The sequence below is a fragment of the Penicillium vulpinum genome (assembly GCF_028829585.1).
Source record: "Penicillium vulpinum strain IBT 29486 chromosome Unknown utg000001l_segment0_segment0, whole genome shotgun sequence".
Lineage (NCBI taxonomy): Eukaryota > Fungi > Ascomycota > Eurotiomycetes > Eurotiales > Aspergillaceae > Penicillium > Penicillium vulpinum.
Window position 1 is genome coordinate 2,622,671 of NW_026643241.1, and position 19,251 is coordinate 2,641,921.

The 19,251-nt window shown below is 46.2% G+C and overlaps 5 protein-coding genes across 5 annotated transcripts; 2 read left to right on the forward strand and 3 right to left on the reverse strand.

Annotated features, from left to right (window-relative positions):
- Window positions 1-3,040: 3,040 nt before the first annotated feature.
- Window positions 3,041-5,721, reverse strand: N7479_000979 (1-phosphatidylinositol-4-phosphate 5-kinase; the record flags this gene model as incomplete). Its single annotated transcript, XM_057248677.1, has 2 exons — window positions 3,041-4,535; window positions 4,604-5,721. The coding sequence occupies 2 exons, from the start codon at window positions 5,719-5,721 to the stop codon at window positions 3,041-3,043; spliced, it is 2,613 nt and encodes an 870-aa protein (XP_057113109.1).
- Window positions 5,722-8,514: 2,793 nt separating this feature from the next.
- N7479_000980 (oxygenase MpaB family protein) lies at window positions 8,515-9,845 on the forward strand (the record flags this gene model as incomplete). Its single annotated transcript, XM_057248678.1, has 3 exons — window positions 8,515-8,907; window positions 8,963-9,692; window positions 9,751-9,845. 3 exons carry the CDS (start codon window positions 8,515-8,517, stop codon window positions 9,843-9,845), a joined length of 1,218 nt encoding a protein of 405 aa, XP_057113110.1.
- A 1,330-nt stretch (window positions 9,846-11,175) lies between these two features.
- Window positions 11,176-12,409, reverse strand: N7479_000981 (histone H1/H5 family protein; the record flags this gene model as incomplete). Its single annotated transcript, XM_057248679.1, has 7 exons — window positions 11,176-11,301; window positions 11,370-11,510; window positions 11,564-11,673; window positions 11,815-11,945; window positions 12,043-12,065; window positions 12,222-12,247; window positions 12,343-12,409. 7 exons carry the CDS (start codon window positions 12,407-12,409, stop codon window positions 11,176-11,178), a joined length of 624 nt encoding a protein of 207 aa, XP_057113111.1.
- A 2,267-nt stretch (window positions 12,410-14,676) lies between these two features.
- Window positions 14,677-16,097, reverse strand: fen1 (multifunctional nuclease RAD27; the record flags this gene model as incomplete). The annotated part of the gene is made up of 5 exons (XM_057248680.1): window positions 14,677-15,198; window positions 15,258-15,819; window positions 15,882-15,886; window positions 15,948-16,033; window positions 16,085-16,097. 5 exons carry the CDS (start codon window positions 16,095-16,097, stop codon window positions 14,677-14,679), a joined length of 1,188 nt encoding a protein of 395 aa, XP_057113112.1.
- A 314-nt stretch (window positions 16,098-16,411) lies between these two features.
- On the forward strand, window positions 16,412-18,774 carry N7479_000983 (Transcription factor; the record flags this gene model as incomplete). Its single annotated transcript, XM_057248681.1, has 4 exons — window positions 16,412-16,671; window positions 16,734-17,568; window positions 17,619-17,895; window positions 17,948-18,774. The coding sequence occupies 4 exons, from the start codon at window positions 16,412-16,414 to the stop codon at window positions 18,772-18,774; spliced, it is 2,199 nt and encodes a 732-aa protein (XP_057113113.1).
- Between the last annotated feature and the right edge of the window lie 477 nt (window positions 18,775-19,251).

The following is a 19,251-nucleotide window of genomic DNA, read 5'->3' on the forward strand; positions in this document are numbered from 1 at the left end:
TTCACTCCGTGTGCTAACGTATTTCACCACCGAGTGGCCACAACCACCGAGTGGCCACAACCACCGAGTGGCCACCCCAACCCTACATATTAAATTTAAATGCATTTTTCTCAACCAAAACTCCATTAAATTAATTCAACTAACTAATTGGTCTATCTGGACATGTTTCTCTTCTATACCCTGGCAATCTGTATATTCCACATCCCCGGGGGGGCTTTGTACGTGGTTGTAAACCCGATTCTCTAGGTATACCGGCGGCGGGGGAAGGTGCTTCAGTTGCTTCCAGTTGCTGTATAATTAATACAGATACTTCTTGAACTGAGAGGCCTTCTTCGGCGGGTATCTACCTTCGGGATCGAGTGCGCTTTTGCTTCTGCTTCTCGTTGGCGGCGCGTAAATCGCTTACTTCTTTCTCAAGAAGTGCGGCGGATTGTATAGTGATCTGGCACGCCTTTAAAACCTGGTTTATAGCGGAATTGAGAGGACTTAGAGGGCTCCTTAATCTTATACGAAGCAATACTTTAATTGACGAAGCTTGTTTTTGTAATTGGACGTAGTTCGAAGGGGTTTTTGGGTCCCAATCACTACCCCGGCTCGGAGGGGGGGTTAGGGTTCGAAGACGAATATCAAGCTTTGAAATCACTCGATCGGGTACAAAAGGTATTAAACCAGCTGCTCCGAAGCTATTTTTAATAGTCTCTGATTTAAAAGCTTCAATTCGTATAAGTGGGTATACTTCGAGGAAGTCAAGTTTATCGATATGATTTATCCCACTCCGCATTTTAAATTCAACAAACCGACCGTACGTACGTTTTAGTACCGCAAAACAGCCGATATCGAGAGGTTATAAAAGGTGAGAGGAATACGGAGGTATACAAATTGGTATAATACCATTTTGTTCGCAGATTTCGTCGAACTTCGGTGTTAAATAGCTTCCGTGACCGTCGAGTACTAGAAGCCGATACCTCCCCTTCGTACGCGAAGAAGTCGAAGGAATAAAGAGCTTTTCGAGCCAACGAAGTCCAATTTCATCCGAAGTCCAACCGTTAGGGCTTACTTCAAAGCGCCAGTTATTCGGGACGCTTTTAAACTAAGATTCGAGGAAGACTTTACCTTTAAAAATCATATACGGAGGAAGCACCCAGCCAGAAGCACCCGTACATTCAATTACTGTCACCCACTCGCGAGTTCTAGGTTGTAAAGTCTTACACCGACCGGTTATATCACTTCTCGTAATAACCTTCGCGGTCGCGGTTAATCCTAACGCGAAACCGGTCTCGTCAAAGTTATAAACGTTATCGGGGTCGATTCCAAATTGAAGGATCGTCTTTTGAACCAGATTAAACTACTCCCCAATGATTTTAGGGTCTTCGCATTTCGCACGCTCGTAATTATACCGTTTCGAGAATCGGGAGGAGAGGAGAGGATATCGTTTCACGAATTTCGTAACCCAATTTTCGCCGACCGAAAGAACCGGGGTAGTTCTACGTTGTTGAAGAAGAAGATCCGCTATTTCTCGTACAGAAGAGGGCCGGGGGGCTGCTCCACGAGAATCTATAGAGATAATCCATTTTTCAAGAGATTCCTCTTCAAGTTCTGTCAATTTATGCGAATTAGCGCGAGAAGTCGCGCGGTCTTGGACGCCGCTAAGGCGGCGGCGGAGAGTTGAACGCGGCACATTGAAAGTGCGAGCAGCGAGAGTAATATTACTGATATCTCCATTTTTAAAAGCCTGGATAGCTAATAAAAGCCTACCCTCTTGCTCAATTGAATTTTTCGAGCTTTGAGAGCGAATTGGTGGCATAGTGGGTGGTTGAAGAAGAAGGGATTAAATTAATTAACGCGTTTTGGGTAGGGTGGCCACTCGGTGGTTGTGGCCACTCGGTGGTGAAATACGTTAGTAATCTTGTGTGCCCACTTAGTCTTCCGCTAGCTTTAGGCTCTACGCTTATCCACTCCGGTCTAGAAAAGACATGGGTATCTTGAGTAAATCAAGCCCTAATATCAAGTCCACCTAGACAGCCATCATACTAGTATCCAACCTGCATAATACCTAGGGGGTTACTGTCTATATTGTGTCCACAGACTTTGCTAGAAAGCATCTACTCTACAACTCGTTGGCTTTACTAACTATCTACAAAAGGATATAAATAACAAAAGATGGAAGTATAGTAAGGAAGTTCCCACGCTGGATTTTGCTAAGTTGATCACCCTTGGCAAATAAGAAGCACGAATATCGAGAGAAAACATGTGGTATAGTGGTTGGTACAGGGTATGGAGAGAGACTCGATCAAGGAACAAGCAAATCAAGAAGAGAAGAAGAAGAAGAACAGGATACACAAGAGAGATACAATAAGGAAAAGCGTTCGATGAACGGGGTGAGGACCGGATTCTGGTCCCGTATTGTTTGACGATAAGTGTGTTCTTTCGAGAAAACAAAAAAAGCAAAAAAAAGAAAAAGGAAATGAGATGGTTAGTGGAAAGATTGGATAATCGATGTGACGTTGGCACAGAATATGAGGGTAACACATTATTGGGCTAGAGATGAGTTGTGGTTATGATATAGAGAGTGTAGCAACGGTATGTGCGATCAATGAGGGTGGGACCTGTACAATCCACGGGTGGTCTGTGGGCAGTAAATGGTCTTGGTAGGCAAGGCCAGAGAGAATGAAGGCGCTTGAGACGGCGAAGAAAAGAGAGAAAGAGTCGGTAAGGCCCCGTCTTCGGGTTTGGGACTTTGTCCCAATGTTCCAAGTAATCCAGGCAAAGGTAAACAGGAAACACAGGAAGAGACGGAGATGAGCTGCTCAACAAAAATTATACACGTCACTCGTGAACATCAGTTTCTTGCGGAAAGTGTTGGGGGAAAGTATGAGGATAGGAAGATGATATGCCTCGCGCAGACCCATGCTGAGGAAACAAAATAGGTGGTTCTATCAAGAGCAACAAGGGGGATATCTCGCTGAATACAAAAAAAAAAGGAAAAAACAAGATAAAGAGACGAATGAAGGTATCAAGGGATGCCAATCGCTGCAAAAGGCTAGCGTCGGACCGGACTTGGAGACTGGAAATTCCTCCGATCAACTTCCTTGCCTTTGCTGGGAGTTGGCGGTGGAGCGTCGCGAGGGACAGGAGGTAATTCCTTGTCCGATGATGGAGGGCTGTGTCGGCTGTGTGAGCTATGCCCTCCGACACTGCTTGCCTCGCCAGCTTCGTCCACGATAGGGAGAGTCGAAGTCGGACCAGGGCCCCCGGCGTCTGCTGGGTCCCAAACAGTGGCTAATGTTCGGGGATGTGTGACGGACACGTCTTTCGATGCCTCCTTCTCCGCTGCCTGCATTGTTCGCTCGACAGAAGAAGATCTCGAACGTCGCTTTTCGGTTGATTGCTGGGGTGCGCCAGACGCGGAGACTCGAGACTCGCGTCGTCGTTCGGCTTCTTCTCTCGACATAGTAATGCCCTTGATGAAATTAATGAAGCGCTCTCCGTAGCTCTCTGGCGGGATTGGAGAAATCTGTGTCCGATCATGCGAGAGTCCTTTGAAAAAGTTCTCGAGTTTCTTAGTGGTTCCGTAATGAGTCAAACAATCAATAATACCGAGATAATAGATCTCATCGCCGGGTTGGCCATTCTCATGAGTAGCCCGGAAACCTCCATCATCTGCGTAGAAGACATGATATTTTCGTTCATCGAGGATTTCATCTGGCATCTTTGCAGCTGCCTTGTCTAAGGGAACAGGTCTTTCACGTTTGATTAGCATGCGCAGCTCCCGAGCCTTGCGTTCATTCTCCAATTTCGACGGAGTACGCATCAGGTTGTTTGGGGTGGTATCCTCTTCGCGGTGTCCTCCTGGCTGGAAGACTTGAAGAGTCTTGTCACGCAGTTTCTCTTCGTTGCCCCTGCCCGCATCATGGATTCCTACCAGAAGAGAATAGTCCATGATCTTGAGTTTCTGAAGTAACATAACGTCGCGTTTCAATTGCTCAATGAAGAACTCTCGTTTTGTTGGGCCACATTCCAAGTGACGGTTGCGACGAACCCAGTTCAGGTCCTTCATGGTCGCTCTGGGGTTTCTCTCGAGATCTGACTCTTGCAGATCACGTCCAATAGTCGAGCCCTTCAGGTCAAATGTCTGGTGGATATCCCGGTGAGGCGGGAACAGGTTGTTCATCACGACGAAATGAATCTTTCGGCCGTATGCCATCTTAACTCGATGCAATCCGTAGAATTGTGAGATAAGAGTGTTTGGGTTGTTCTCCACATGCCGATAGTATTCAGGAAGAATCTTCCGGAGAAGCTTGTGCTCGGAATGGTGGATGGTCTTGATGATGTACTTATAGTCGCGTGAGAAGTAAAAGAAGCTCCCGCTCTTGCCGGGAGAGCCCAGCTCTGACAAAATGTACTTGCTTGTAAGGGACATAAGGTAGTCGGCGGGATCGAGGCGGAATTTCGCGCGAAGGTGTCGGAACACCCAAGGTGCGTAGTCTTTGAACTTGAAGTCGTATTTTGCGGAGGGGATCAGTTCATTTCCGGTTCTGCTACTGTCAGTCATATCCAAAAAAAAAAAAAAAAAAAGAATGTCAATATTAAAAGGGGTGCACACATGTCAAAGGAGAACTTGTGTTTTGCATCAAAGTCCGCCGAGGTGAGTTCTCGGTCCATTTTCGCGTTGATTCTCGAGACCGTGAAGCGGATACCAGTCAACATGTTGTACGCCGTCACATAGTTGACGTGGTTCTGATCCACCTTGGTGCCGACAATAACCCGCTCGTCGTCCTCCTCTTCGCGGCGTCGTCGCGAGGCTCGCTTTTGTTTGATAGCTTCAGCCCATCGGGCCGCATCTTCATCCGGTGGTGCCTCATCTAAAGTAATATCTTGATGGGTGCTGTTTTTCGTTGCCCGTCTAATAAGACCGATTGATGCGCGTCGGAAGCCGGTCGTCGGTGACATTCGGCCACTGCTGTATGCAGCATCGTCATTGTATTCTCGGCTCTCTCGCCGAACACTAGGCGTTCGTGGAACCTGCAACGAATGTCGTTGTCGCATACTAGAGTTTTGTGATTCCGGCACGGAGGTAGCATCGAGTATGGATGAGGCGGGAGGGGAGGAATGGCGCGGTGGGCCGGGTTTCGAATTTGGCGTCAGACGATCAGGGTCTGGAGAATGACGACCGGTCTCATCCTGCTGCGGGATTTGTAAGAGCGAAGCCGATGGCGAGATCGAAAACTCATCGGCGTAAGACCGATAAACGTCTCCATTAACCATGAGTTTCCCCTGGACAGGTCGGCCATTTGTAGTGCCATTGGGTTGTTGATTGGAAAGGGGCGATGTTGTGGAAATAGCTCCCGGTCCATTGTCCGACGGTTTACGGTCCAGCATAGCGGACGGCCGGCCGTTCTCGCGGGGATCCCTCGTGGATCCATTGCCTACCGAATGCATGCTGCCGTCCTTGGACAGGGGCGGGTCGCGCGTGTACGAGCTGACACTAGAGCGAGGGCCATTCAGGGAGTATGCACTACCGTTCTTAATGTTGGTCAGAAGGTGTCGGTCATTCTGATGCGAGTCGTGATTCGCGTCGTTGCCGTTGGGCCAGTTAGTCCACAGGAAAGTATTTCCGACGGGAGTCTTGTCGTGCGACTTTCGAGGTGATTCGAACGAGCGAGGATGGGTAGCTGTGGCAGTGGCAGTCTGGTAGGAGACTTCGTTGGAGAAGGATGGCATGTTGAACTTCAGGGAACGGGGGGTGACGTGAGTTCTGCGTGGACCGGCAACCCGAAGTGACGGCAGTCGCCCTTATTGGCGGAGATCCAGGAAAGTTATGAACCGGACGGAGTCCTGGGGGAAAAAAAAAATTTGGAAAACAAAGAGAGTATAGAGCCAGATGCCCAGAGCGAGAATATTCAACCGATCAACATTATTCGGTCAATGCAAGAAAAAGGGTAAATGAAGTTGTAAAATGGGGGAAATATGGGGGGCAAGAGTGGAGGGAAGAAGGGAGATTGGTTGTCTGGGAGAAAATTACACGTATGTGTACATCGAATGGTTAACACTCCACCATTCAACTTGTTTTTTTTTTTTTTTTTTCTATATAAATTTCTTTCTATGTTTGAAAATGTATACATGTAATATTCTATTTTGATAGGTACTTTTATCCCAATTATTTCTTTATCTACGAAGTACGGAGTATATAGATATATATAGATATATTCATGTATATATGTACTCCGTATATAACTATTGTGTATAATGTATTACTACTATCTGTGGATTGTATGGAAGGTAATATATCATACCATATCAGGCTGCTACATAAAAAAAAAAAAACTCGGATGTTCAATGAAAGCGGTTTATCACATCAGTTTTATATTTCTTTTTTCTCTTCTCGATATACTGCTAATTCCATTGGTCTCTCTATAACTTCCATCCCCCTCTCTGCAAGTTGTTTATGCAAGGAGATCAGCGCACAAACCCCTCTGGTACTGACTATATTGAGTCTCTATAGACGGAGTACTCCGTACTCCGTATCAAGATTAGGATATCATATAGTCCCCATATATGGAGTAGTCTGTTATAACACATATGTACTGCCGTTTCCCTAGATCAATACCCCGTACTCCGTACAGACTAATACACTGGCGTAGAAATGCAAATGGTGGCCAACTACAATGTCAAGCCTATCGGGTCCCCTGCAATTCCTTTCATTTCAAAGATACAGAATCCAGGAAATAGAGAGTTAGACAATATATCCTAAATTTGTCTCTATAGTTATATTGTATGCTTCGTACGAAGTACATAATCCAATAAAAGCACCTTCAATTCCAAAAATAGGGCTTTCCATAGTAATAAAATCTTCCGCATCTGCGCCACAGGGGAGCTTCTCCACTTCAGATACAAAGATACAATGTAAGGATCCTCTCTGACCGGCGTCCCCGATCCCCGGGTAAAGAAACAACATCCGTGCCGATAGCAAAATTAGACAGAACTAAACTGTCTTCCGTACTCCGTAGAAGAACCATTGTAGGTGCATCCGTCTGCAGATCAGACTTTGAAGCGTTAATCCCATATCAGAGCTAGCTATGAGGACAAGCGCGCTTCGCGCTAACAAAAGACTGTATTGTTTATCATTACCAATTACCCTAGGTTTCACTTTTCGTGTCATGGCATCTTCCGCCATAACATACACAGTCATATCATAGTTCACAGTTATTCTCTCTATGCAGTTGTACTTTCTTGTTCAACCATATAGTCTGACTTCCGCCCAGGTCGTAATCCTTGGCGCAACCCTATTCATTGTCTGTGTGATGCGAACTACTATTAGAAGATTTATGATCGACTGGTCAGTGATGTTTTTAGCAAGGTGAAACAATGGTATAATGGAGATGGGGATGTGCCTTTGTCTTGCGCTGCTGGCATATATACTTACACCCGGCTAGTTGACTCAAATCCATGTGTACATGCAGATGGTAAGGTAGGATCGAACATCCAAAATTTCTGCTTGGTATGACTTCTGTAGCTCGGTTGTGGCATGCACGTGGCCTTCCCAAGCATATATTCATGAGCTGGAGGGAAGATCCTGTTCGATTTACTTAGTTTTATTTTCCATTCCCACCGGGGCGGAACCCACAAAATCTTAAGATACACCCAATAAAGCAATATTGAATCGGATGAAGATGAGAAGCTAATCGGATTTCGCTTTCCTTATCACTTCCTCCTTGTCGATCGTGAACTATCGGTGGCCGAGGCTATGTGGCGTACTTAGCCATTTCTTAGCTTGATTTAAGACCAAATAAAAGCAGCCTCACTGTAACCTATTATTCCTGTAGTCCAGACCCCGGCTCAATATTGTGACTTCAATTGCATAATATGACATATAATGTATCATTTGGGAATGGTCGACTTCATTGTTGGACGTGAAACTTGATTTTGTCGTAATTGTGCACTCTGCTAAATTTACTTACCCTAAGTTAAAATATAGATGGGCAAAACGTAAACCTATCAGAATTTGGCCACCGATGTTCCCAGGGTTATTTTTAAAAGAAGCAAAAAGATGGAGAACAAATCTGACATGATGCAAAGTCATCTTTTTACCGGAATAGTTGATGCAAGTAGTCATAACAGGTAAGAAAGGACACCTTTTGACTTACGTGACTGAATCAAAATTGGCGAATCCAATAGTCATAGTCTTCTACTCCGTATTTCACTTCCCACCTGAGTCAGTCACAAAGTCAAATCTATAGAACTGCGATAATCCTTACCTAGGTGGACACTGATTATCTACCTATTATGACGGTCTAGTGAGATAATCCGACTAAAGGACGCAAGGAACTTGAGCACGATCAAACATAAAGCCACTACTATGGGGTAACGCCCAATGCAAGAATACAGGTAGTAGGACTATTAAAGGACTATTTATTTCTTTGTGTCGACCTGCCAGCAACGGCTTTCACCCAACTACTCATCCTTCGACTCCTTTCCTTCAAGACTTGTATCCACAGTGTAATACTGACCACTACCATGAACGCATACAAACCCCCGAGTGACAATGCCCGAAAGGTGTGGAACCATGAGTTCACCTGGACGGGTAAACATTTCACGCCCGAAGAGCTGCTCCCGTTAAGACATCAGGCCGATGATCTTGCCGTTGATGCTGTGGACCGACTGCAAGCTATTTCCATAAAGAGCAAGCAAAGCAATACGGGGCAATGTTTTGGCCGATTTGGCATGTATAGTGTTTTGAAGGAACATCATGAAGAAGACAGCGTGTTACGAGAACTCTGGGAAGAAGTGAACACAGTCCCTGAATGGGTTGATTGGACACAAATTGAGCGCGGACAAGAATTTCTTTATCGCTACTTGATACCCAATATTACTGGACTTGCCCTTCAGGGATTTCTAGGGGGCACTGCGGTGAGAAACCATTCCAGTGCCATATTAGTCTATAGAATATTGCTGACTTTCAAAGACAATTGCAGGTGGAACAGAAGTCCTTATTAGAACAGGAGGCTTTTCTCTTCGGGTCATGCCTAGGCGATTCCTCGAAACTTTCCTGTGGCTGCTGCAGGTGACAATGGATCTGGATTCAATTAAACCAGGTGGAGAGGGACACACTTCGACCGTGCGTGTTCGCCTACTACACGCTACAGTCCGGAGCCGCATGCTGAAGCTCATGGACCAAGACCCGACGTACTTTGATGAATCCAAGTATGGCGCAGCTGTTAATATGAGAGATTCAATCCATGCGACAGCTATCTTCTGCTGCATGCCGCTCTTCCGTCAACTACCTAAGATCGGCATCCAGCCTCACCCACGTGAGATGGAGGATTACCTGGCGCTGTTCCGATATATCGCCTATGTTATGGGGACTCCAGACAGCTTCTTCAAGGGCACTGAACAATCAAAGGCCACTATGGAGAGTATTATGATGTGCGAGCCTGAGCCAACAGAGTCCTCCAAGTCTATTGGAGCGAATTTCGTCACTGCTATCCAGGATTATCCAGGGGTTAATGTGTCCAAGCCAATGCTCGAGGTTGGTTGCCGTGTATTAAACGGCGAAGAGTTGGGAGATAAGATGGGGTTTTCCCGGCCTAGAACATTTTACAGGGTCTCATTCAGAGGCTGGTGCCAACTTCTTGTGTTTATTACCGTTCTTCAGCGGTTGTCCCCAGCCTTTGATCGAATACTTATGAAGGCGAGTTGCTGGGGGAAAATGACAAGTTCAACTGCCAACAGACTACTAATATCTTTCAATAGAGGTCAAAGCAGTTCGTGCTCGTCAACGTGTTTGGGGCGTCGATTTTGAAAGAAGGCAACAAATTCGAGTTCACTTACCACCCACAATTGAATAAGCTCACCAAAAGAGAGACTAAGACAGACATCAACCTCTCCTGGTTTAGGCCGGTTGAAACAATTGGCTTTGTGGTATTCCTATTTGAATGTCTTGTTTATGCCCTAGCCTTTGGCATGCTGGCAAATATGCTCTGTGCAAGTGGCATGGTCTCTCGTACTTTTCTAAATATTCTTAGATAATGCCCAGGTGCGCTCATATGCTTAGTCAAGTTCTTCGGTGGCATTTTCCACTTCATTCACAATATATATCCCTTTCTCTGCTAGCTTCAGGGGGCTGTTATACATATGTATGTATGTACTTCTCGGTGTGTTTTCGGCGTTTTGATCTTCAAGTCGGGGTCAAATCGGCGAAGCAGATCACCAAGCCCCTCGATCTTGATTTAATTTTTGGAAAAAAAAAAAACGCTCTTCCAATTACGAAGCCCAGGGGAAAATTATAAAGTTGTAGCACACTAAGGAAGAAAAAAAAAAGAGTATAGATATAATATATGTTACTATAGACCATAACCTGCTTCCATTTCACCCCCTTGTGGATTTGGAGACCGTGCATTATCATTTTACATTGGTTTTACCGTTACCCGGTAATTGTATGGATTAAATAAAGCACCGGTACCCGAGCGTAAAACCTATGTATTCGTTATATTCGGGTTTATCAACGTTCTGTGCGGAGTATAAATTGCCTCTTATTCGACTATGTATGTACATTAAGGATTTTGGGCATTCTATACGCATGTATTCCATTAATTTCCAACATGTTCACGTTGCATTCCTGTATAGATTGGACTACATATGTACATATGTATCTTGAGAACAATACAGAAAAAAGAATGAATAATACTTGTTTTAGTCCAGTAGACCAAATTATATGTATCTCGAAGATAAACAAATAAAACACAGACATGGAGAGATCTACGGTTTGTTTGCTACAATATACGCGGTTGATAGTCTATGTATAAATTCGACCAAAACAAAATTGAATTCCATGAAGATAATGGAATTAATCACAATATCAAGGTAATAAGAAGACTGCAGTTCCCCATTGCAAACCCCACCGCAGGACGCCATCCATTGGACTTTGGAAAGAAGCAAAGCCATCATAACAAAGATCCCAAAAAAAAAGCAAAAAGAAGCAAAAAGAAGCAAAAAGAAGCAAGAAAAAAGGAAGAAAAAAGCCGAGGAAACCATCAGAGCCACAGATATCAATGAGTCCAAAGAAATTACAAGAGAAGAACAAAGGAACCAGTACCAGGTACTCTCCCTGGAAATGCGCACGTGAAAATATAGGGAGAGCTCAACCTAGTGGGGGAAAAAAATAGGACATCAAAGCCTCTATTTCTTAGTGGTACGCTTCTTGGGAGCTGCCCGGGTTGTCGTAGGCTGCGGGGCAGTAGTCTTGGTGATACGGCCAGACTTGGTCTTTCCCAGAATCTTGGGCTGCTCAACAACAGCAGGTGCCTAGAATGTTCATCAGAAACAGATCAATCAAGGGGAAAGATAGACTTAAACATTCAGAGTCAACTTACGGCGGTGGCGGTCTTGCGGGCCTTGCCAGAGTTAGCCTTGGGCTTGGTGGCAGTGGATTTCTTGGCCACAGGCTTCTTGGGAGCGGCAGTCTTTGTGGCAGTCTTTGCGCCGGTCTTCTTAGGAGCAGCCTTAGGGGCAGCCTTGTGTTGCAATTAGCAGGGACCCCAGAGATATGTACTTGGTGGGAGCTTACCTTGGCAGCAGAAGGCTTAGCAACGGGCTTCACAGCAGGCTTCGCAGCAGGCTTAGGAGCAGCCTTGACAGGGACTTCCTTCTTCGCAAGCTTCAAGGGGCCAGATGGGCCTAGAGGACGGCACATCAGATAACTGGTCAAATAACGGGACGAAACTATCCGAATAACATGCAGCGAAATGCAGAAGTCGAAACAAATCATGCAGAGTAGGATAAAATCAATGTGCGCAGGCAGGGTAAATAGGAACTTACCCTTGGGCTGAGTGAACTCATTCTTCTCAACACCGGCCTTGATAGCCTTATTGAACTGAGAGTCAAAGACGCTCTGGGAAGTGACGTTCATCTTGTTGTTAGACTGAACATATTTCTTGATAGCCTGACGACTAAATAGGGGGAATTCGGTCAGTGACATGTTTCTTGGATAAATGGCGCGAGATCCGGGGCCCATCTTAGAGATGAGGAAAAACACCAAATCCATACCTGCTACCATTGCGTTCCTTCAGCTATAGGCAGAAAAGACTTGAGTCAGCAATGAAAACCAGTAAAAACTAAGAATTGATTTTGTTGTGGTTGTCCATGCCCAAAGGCAAAGACGTGTCACGGTCGGGCGCGCGACCTGAATCACAACAACCAGGTCGCGCCGGCACTGATCAACTCACACTAATAATTGCATCCTTGATCATATCTGTATCAATAGAATCAGCAGATATTCGCGATTATAATCATGTCCATATCGCTTTTACGCGATATGGTGGGCATTCAGGATCAGTGGAAACACACCGCGGTAGGAAGTGTGAGCAGCAGGCGCAGCCTTCTTGGACGCGCTAGTATTCTTCTTAGGAGGCATGATTGATATTGATTGATTTAAGGTGAAAAGGGAGAATATCAAGAAGCTTGGATCAAGATATGAGAAGAGCTCAGAAGGAAAAAAAAAAAAGTGGTCTGAGTGAAAGCAGAGGAAGAAAAAAAGAGCAGAAGGGAAAGGGAAGGCCGCGGGGCATCCGTGATTTATAGGCGACCGGTGTTGACAAGATCACCAGAGAAAAAAGGACTTCCTTTCTTTTGAATTTTCTTTCTATATATTATTTTCTAGCTGATTCTCCTTTTTAATTAATGTGTGTTTCTTGCCTGTCTTGCTGTGTTCTTTGCGAGTGTCTCCTCGTTCCAACTTGAAGAATGGTTGATGTCTACACATTCCCTGTTAGTTATATCTCAATGAGACAAGAGTATTCAAGATGATTTGTTATCTTTTTTTTCATACATATTAGAATAACACAGGATCATACAAGATTATAACGCGACAATAGTCATATAAGCAAGTAAACTAGTAAAACTGGTGCTTCTACGCGTCCCTTTTCCCCTCTATAGAAATCGCGCATACTCTAGTTTGGAGGCTTTTTGGGACGAACACATCTCTCTCAAGAGAGGGCCCGGGGGAGATCGTTTTCTTATGCTACATTCCAATGCCGTCTAGGGTAACCTATCCCTCTTCTCTGGGTCGGGTCTAGGAGTCCTTCTCGAGACCTGGAATCCAGGCATGAAACACAATCGTTCCTATAATATGACCTTTTATACTAACGTTGATGCATCGAACGCTCCTTACTTGCGGGACCTGCATCACCTCGTGCTAAAAGATCACGTTGTAGGTTTTACCTGTGACTCGATTCCCATGGTACAACCCCTAGATGATGTCGATACTCGCTTTAGGGACGCGTTATACAGACAACATTTATAGCAATGAATCTATCTCAAGGTAATTGCAGACTTGAAATACGAGCTGATGATGATGTGTTTTTTTCAAGGTTCAGTCTTTTTTGATGAGACAGACAAATACAGTAGGAATAATAGCAAAATGAGCATTTGCGCTCTGAAGAACAACACATAGGACCACATATATATTATCGAAACAAACAGAGCACATGAATTTTCTTTTGTTTGGACATTTTATCAAATTTGCTAGATACTAAAAGTCCCATAACAAACCACAGGATTTATGAAGCCCAACTTCTCTCAAAATCAAGGTGGCACACGATATAAATCGCCCAAGAGAGGGGAAAGCTCTCTCACCTGGGCAGCGGCAACGCCACTACCTGATCACATCCAGATCAGCAGACACAACCAATAAAAGACGCAGAATAGCCCCGATCCTACCATTCCCCGCTGATACGCACCCATAAAGTTACCGAGAAGAAGAAACCTTGAAAGGTAGCCTGGGATCGGCCGGGGATAGATGTATACCGGACCCATCTGAACATGTCTTATCACGCCAAACCAACCCACATAGATAATAATAAAAATGTAGTCTTATTGGACTAATCTCCTAGTTTCCTACCACATGACCATGATAGTTGGTCTATCAACGTAGCTGTGCGACGGGGATCATCGTATCTGCATCCGCAACCGGCGCGTCGAATCAAGGGTTCAGCTGGTGAGAACGCTGATCCTGCACTAGACGGACTCTTGCTGCATCTTTTGATCATGTAGATTGCTTATGTTAAATAGTGCCAGCGTATATTTTCTGCATTCGAAGTGTTTGCTGCTTTCCCTCGCGAAGATCAGTCGCGGTTGGTGTTATGAGGCCTTGATTAATCTCGCTAATCGGACCCGATCTATACAACTATATACGCGAACGCTGGATATCGACAACATGAAATAGCTACACCAGGACATCTGAAAAGGAGATTTGATATACTCATGTATGGAGAACAGATGGGAGATAATAAATATATAGATTTTGGACCTTTCTATCAACTGTAGCCACGAGGATCAGACAAAATGCCTGTGTCTGCTCTACTTGATCTTGTCTGATCCTGACATCTATATGGCTGAAAAAGTTTACTAGAACAATGGAGAAGTATCGGACTACATATTTCTCTAGTTTTGTTTTAAAACAGACCGCCTTTTTCTATGATACACAGAACTTCATGCTCTGTCCCGATTCTGAGTCGAAGCGCACATTCCCCGTAATGAAAATAATCCATGAGAAATAATGAAACAAATAAACCACAGAACGCCCACGCCAGTCCAGCTCACGTTAGATCTGCCAGATCAGGAAATAATTTTGTATCATTAGTTGTTTTTGACGACAAAAAAGCGTCTCTCATCATCAAGAAACTAGGCCGCTCCACGCGGCTTCGCCTTGGCATCCTTCTTAGCCTTTGCTTCTTCCTTCTTTTTCTTCTTTTGTTGCTGTAGCTTCTCGTCATGCTTGCGCTTGAGAGATGCCTTCTCGTCTTCAGTGCGGGCGATGGGCTTGAAGAAGCCCTCCAGCCGGGACTGCTGGGCGGTCTTCAGATGTTTCGACAGACGGGCGGCACCGTTGCGCACACGGTCTTCGTTGAAGCCCTTGTCCCCAACCAGGTACTCAATCAGGCCATCAACGTTGGGAGCTTCCCATTTGAAGTCACATTCGGCATGATCTGCAGGCCGGACGTCCGGGTTGATAAAAAGTTCTCGCGCATCCTCATATGGCCAGTCCTCAGGGACTACAAATTTCTTCTTCGGGTCGTTCTTCATGAACTCTAGGACCTTCTCTAGAGACTTGTGCTCCTTGATTAGGCTGAGAGCAGTGGTGGCTCCTACCTTGGGAATAGGCTCTAGGTAGTCACAGCCTAGAAGAATGCAGAGATCGATAAACTGCACGGTAGATGTAGTCAGTAATTGTGATCAGGCGTATCATAACCAGGATACTGTACCTGTGCGCGATCCATATCGAGACCTTCAAGTGCTCGATCCAAGTGGATCTCCTGGATAGGTTCCTTGCGCTGTTCACTGAATGTTAGGTGGCGCAGGAGAATCGGTGACTCAAAGCATAATGTATCCATATCCTCTGACGCAGCTGCGTACACCTTACCCGCACGAGCCAGGACGGCACATTGGGCTTCGGCTTCCGTCGGCGCGTTAATGTAAGGAATTCCCATCAACCCAAGCAGCTTCTTGCACTCCGCGTTGTGTTCACGGGTGACGCGGACAGTCCGTCGTGAGAACTTTTCGATATCCTCTGCAGTTCCAGTTTCCTTGGCCTCTTCATGGGCCTCGGTTGCCTCAGCCTTGCGTGCAACACGCTTCGCCAATTCACCGGACTTGAGCTTCGGCGGCGCTCCGTCAAAAACGTAAAGAGGTTTGATGCCGTTGTCTACCATCCGCAAAGTACGGTAGAACATGCCCATCAGGTGAGATGTGGTCTCGCCGGACTCACTCATGAGCTGTTGCCCCTCCGAACGCACGGCGATCAGGAAACTGTAAATGCTCATCGACCTACTCTGGGTTAGCGACTAGAGATTCTCTTGAGCTACCGGGACAGCAATCCGATGACTTACGCATCCTAATTCGAAGAATTTGTATGTCAGCATCTGAAAGTATATCACAGGTCATACAAGACATACAATTGCGACCTTGCGGCCAAAGTGGTTCTTGATCTCGCCCGTCTTGATCGCATCGGGGGCATTCTCAGAGATCACCTGGTACAAATCTGGGGTTGATTAAGCAAAAAGGTATAGATAATTGAGAGCGAGATCCTTACGTTTAATACCCATCTTGAACGTGAGCTCAGCTTTTCTCCCGTTGGAATCTTGTGTCTGTGTAGAGAGTTGAGCTTGACCTGTCGGAGTACGCGAACGCGCTGGACTGGAAGCGCGACACTATTTAAACCTAATCGGGTATAGTGTACAAAGATCAGGTGACCGGCCAATCCATGCTTATTCTGCCTCAATATGCATGTCTGCCTCAGGCGGCTAACCGGCAATGAGTAATTCGGGCCAGAACCGGCCGGTGAAGCTGCTCCGAACCCCGCCTTCTGTCTTCCCCGGAATGTGCCAGGCGGAGGAATGAGTCCAACCACCACACCGATATGAAGCGGAATCGCATTCAATTCGAGGCCAATGGTGACGCCTCGTCCGATTCTCCACCGCAGGGTGTCTTCACCCCAGAGGACCGTCCTCACCATGTTCCGAAGGTTTCTCGACGGATACGGGCATGCACCGAGTGTAAACGGCACAAGGTGCGCTGTGATATGAAGGCAACTGACTCGGTGTGCTCGCGATGTGGGCGCATGGGATTAGAGTGTGTTGTGAACAAAAGCCTCCAAACATTACTGGAGGACGAAGCTGAGTGAGCGCCTTATTTTCAATGTTTACATCTGTAACATGTACTGATTGCGCCGGCTACGACAGGTGGAAATCAATGATCGAATCAGCAATGACGGACCTGCTTAGGAAATCTCAGCTACCGGAGCTATCATACTACCAAGCAGGCGGCAGCACAATCGAGACACCTTCGAACAAGAGAGGCCGGAAAGATTCCACCGTTTCAACTGACGATAATGGACTTGCGCAACATAGAAAGGCCGAGCCAGTTGGAAGTGCAGCACGAAATGGCACAACTGCAGGGTCAAACTTTGGCTTCTCCCAACATCAGCCACGATACTCTTTGGACCGCGAGGACACTGGGGCAACCTCTCTGGTCACAGCGCCGATGGGCAGTTTGTACGAGGTGACGCAGCTCAGCGAAAATCGTGAGAGCTCTCCCGGACAAAAGCTTGCCCCTGACCAAGCACTGGGCACTGATCTCATCTCGCGCGGAGTGGTTCATATCCAGGAAGCGGAGGAGCTGTTCTATCAGTTCGACCAGGTACTCAACCGTTACCTATGGGACGGGGCCTTGCTGGCACATGAAGACTTGAAATCTGTCAGACGGTCTTCATCAATGCTGTGTGCTGCTATTTTGGCTGTCACCGCGCTTCACATGCCGACCAAGGAACGCACATTTGATACATGCTACACTGAGTTTGCAAGATTGGCATCGGAGTCTATGCTGGATCATCATCATACCTTGGATGATATCCGCGCACTATGTATTGGAGCATTTTGGCTTGCAGATGTTAGTTGGAAGCTCTCTGGCTATGCGGTTCGTATTGCAACCGAGCGCAATCTGCACCAGTTCTTTCGCAAAGCTACACAAGGGTCGCCAGAACACTTGGAACAGGCAAGGCTATGGTATCTTCTCTACGTGAGTAATCTTTGACCCGAAGCGTTGTTATTCTTGCTCATACTGTTCAGACCTTGGAACATCATTTTTCTATTGCATATGGCCGACCACCGATGATTCATGAAGATGCTAGTATCACTCAACATAATGTTTTTACACAGAATCCATCAACTTCACAAGGAGACCTCCGACTTCACAGCCAGGTTGACCTGTTTATCATTCTCACCCGTATATATTTTGCATTCGGTCCAGATGTCGACCTAGAGGTTCCTGAGAGTGATTTCCCCAAGATTGATCAATATGATGTTGATATAGGGGACTGGAAGTCAGCATGGCTTCCTAGACTTGGTGAGTCTTGAATTCCTGAGACACAACTACATCGTCTAATATGTTTCTTCAGCGGGGAGCCGTTATGTCGGCGCATACCCCTACAAGGCCGTATACATGCACTATCATTTTTCTCGGCTGCAGCTGAACTCAGTTGCTCTGCGCACATACCACTCATCTACTTCATCTGGAAAAATGTCATTTGAACGCAGGAAGCGTGCCAATATCGCTGTTGAGTCAGCCATTGCGACTCTCCAGGTTTGTCTAGACGAGCGAGATATACAACTAGCGCTTGTCGGCGTCCCACTATATCTCCACAGCATGATCACATTTGCTGCAGTGTTTCTGCTAAAGATCGCAGCCAAGGTTTGCTCAAACGGGGCTATTCCTGGGAGCCAGGGCAAACAGACCTCAATCGCTTCGGCAGGCCTACACGTTGACGTGAGCTACGTGCGTGTACTTGTTGGGCGGGTCGTCGAGCTCATGGTTTCCTGTAGCCAGCGGGCGAGTGAGCGCCATCTGAGCCATCACATCGCCCGGGGTCTCCGCAAGATGCTGAATGGACTTGAAGAATGGGAGAGGCGCACTGCTGGTACCCAAAATTCCATGGGGTCAACTGTGCAGGAACCTCATTCTCTCTTCAAGGCGGTGGTCATCCCCGGAGCGCAGATGCTGGGTGAACGTGACACCATCTTGAATCATCCGCCTCCATTGCTTGGGGTGGCCCCTTTGTCCGCTGAACGCAGCAACGGGCTTGAACCTCCTTTGACCCCAGGAAAGCAGGAGCCCGGTCTATCGGAGGGTTCGGTTGACCCTATGGTGGCAGATCTTTGGGGATTTGACGAGGATTATTTCCCTACAGGAGTGTTTGACTTCCTTCAGAGCCAGATGCCAGCGTGATATACCTAGGACTTGGAACGCTTTCCCTCGACTATTCTCTTTGTACATACATTACTAACGGCCTATGATTGACGACCACAGTCGCCGAGGGAAATATGGCTGGAAACATACATTAGAGTGAACTATTAATTAAGTCGGGATATATATACATACGAAAATAGACCATTTCCCTGATAAATGGCACTACCGAGTATGTACATATGAAAGGATGGACGGGAATTTGGCTTAGCGATTGTCGTTGGCGACATCCATGGATTTGGCGAACTATTTTTAGATCCCCGTTCATCCTCAGCTTGAGTACCGTTTGATCTCAAGTTGCTAAATCACCTACGGGTGGTGACTTCTTTGTTTTGGAATTTTGTGTTTTGATTCTTTTTCAATTATAACCATGTACAAAATATTCAAGCTCCCAATATTATTCCGTATACACCTTGGTGCTTGGCATAGAGCCCACCCGGATAGACCGAAAAAGTCCGA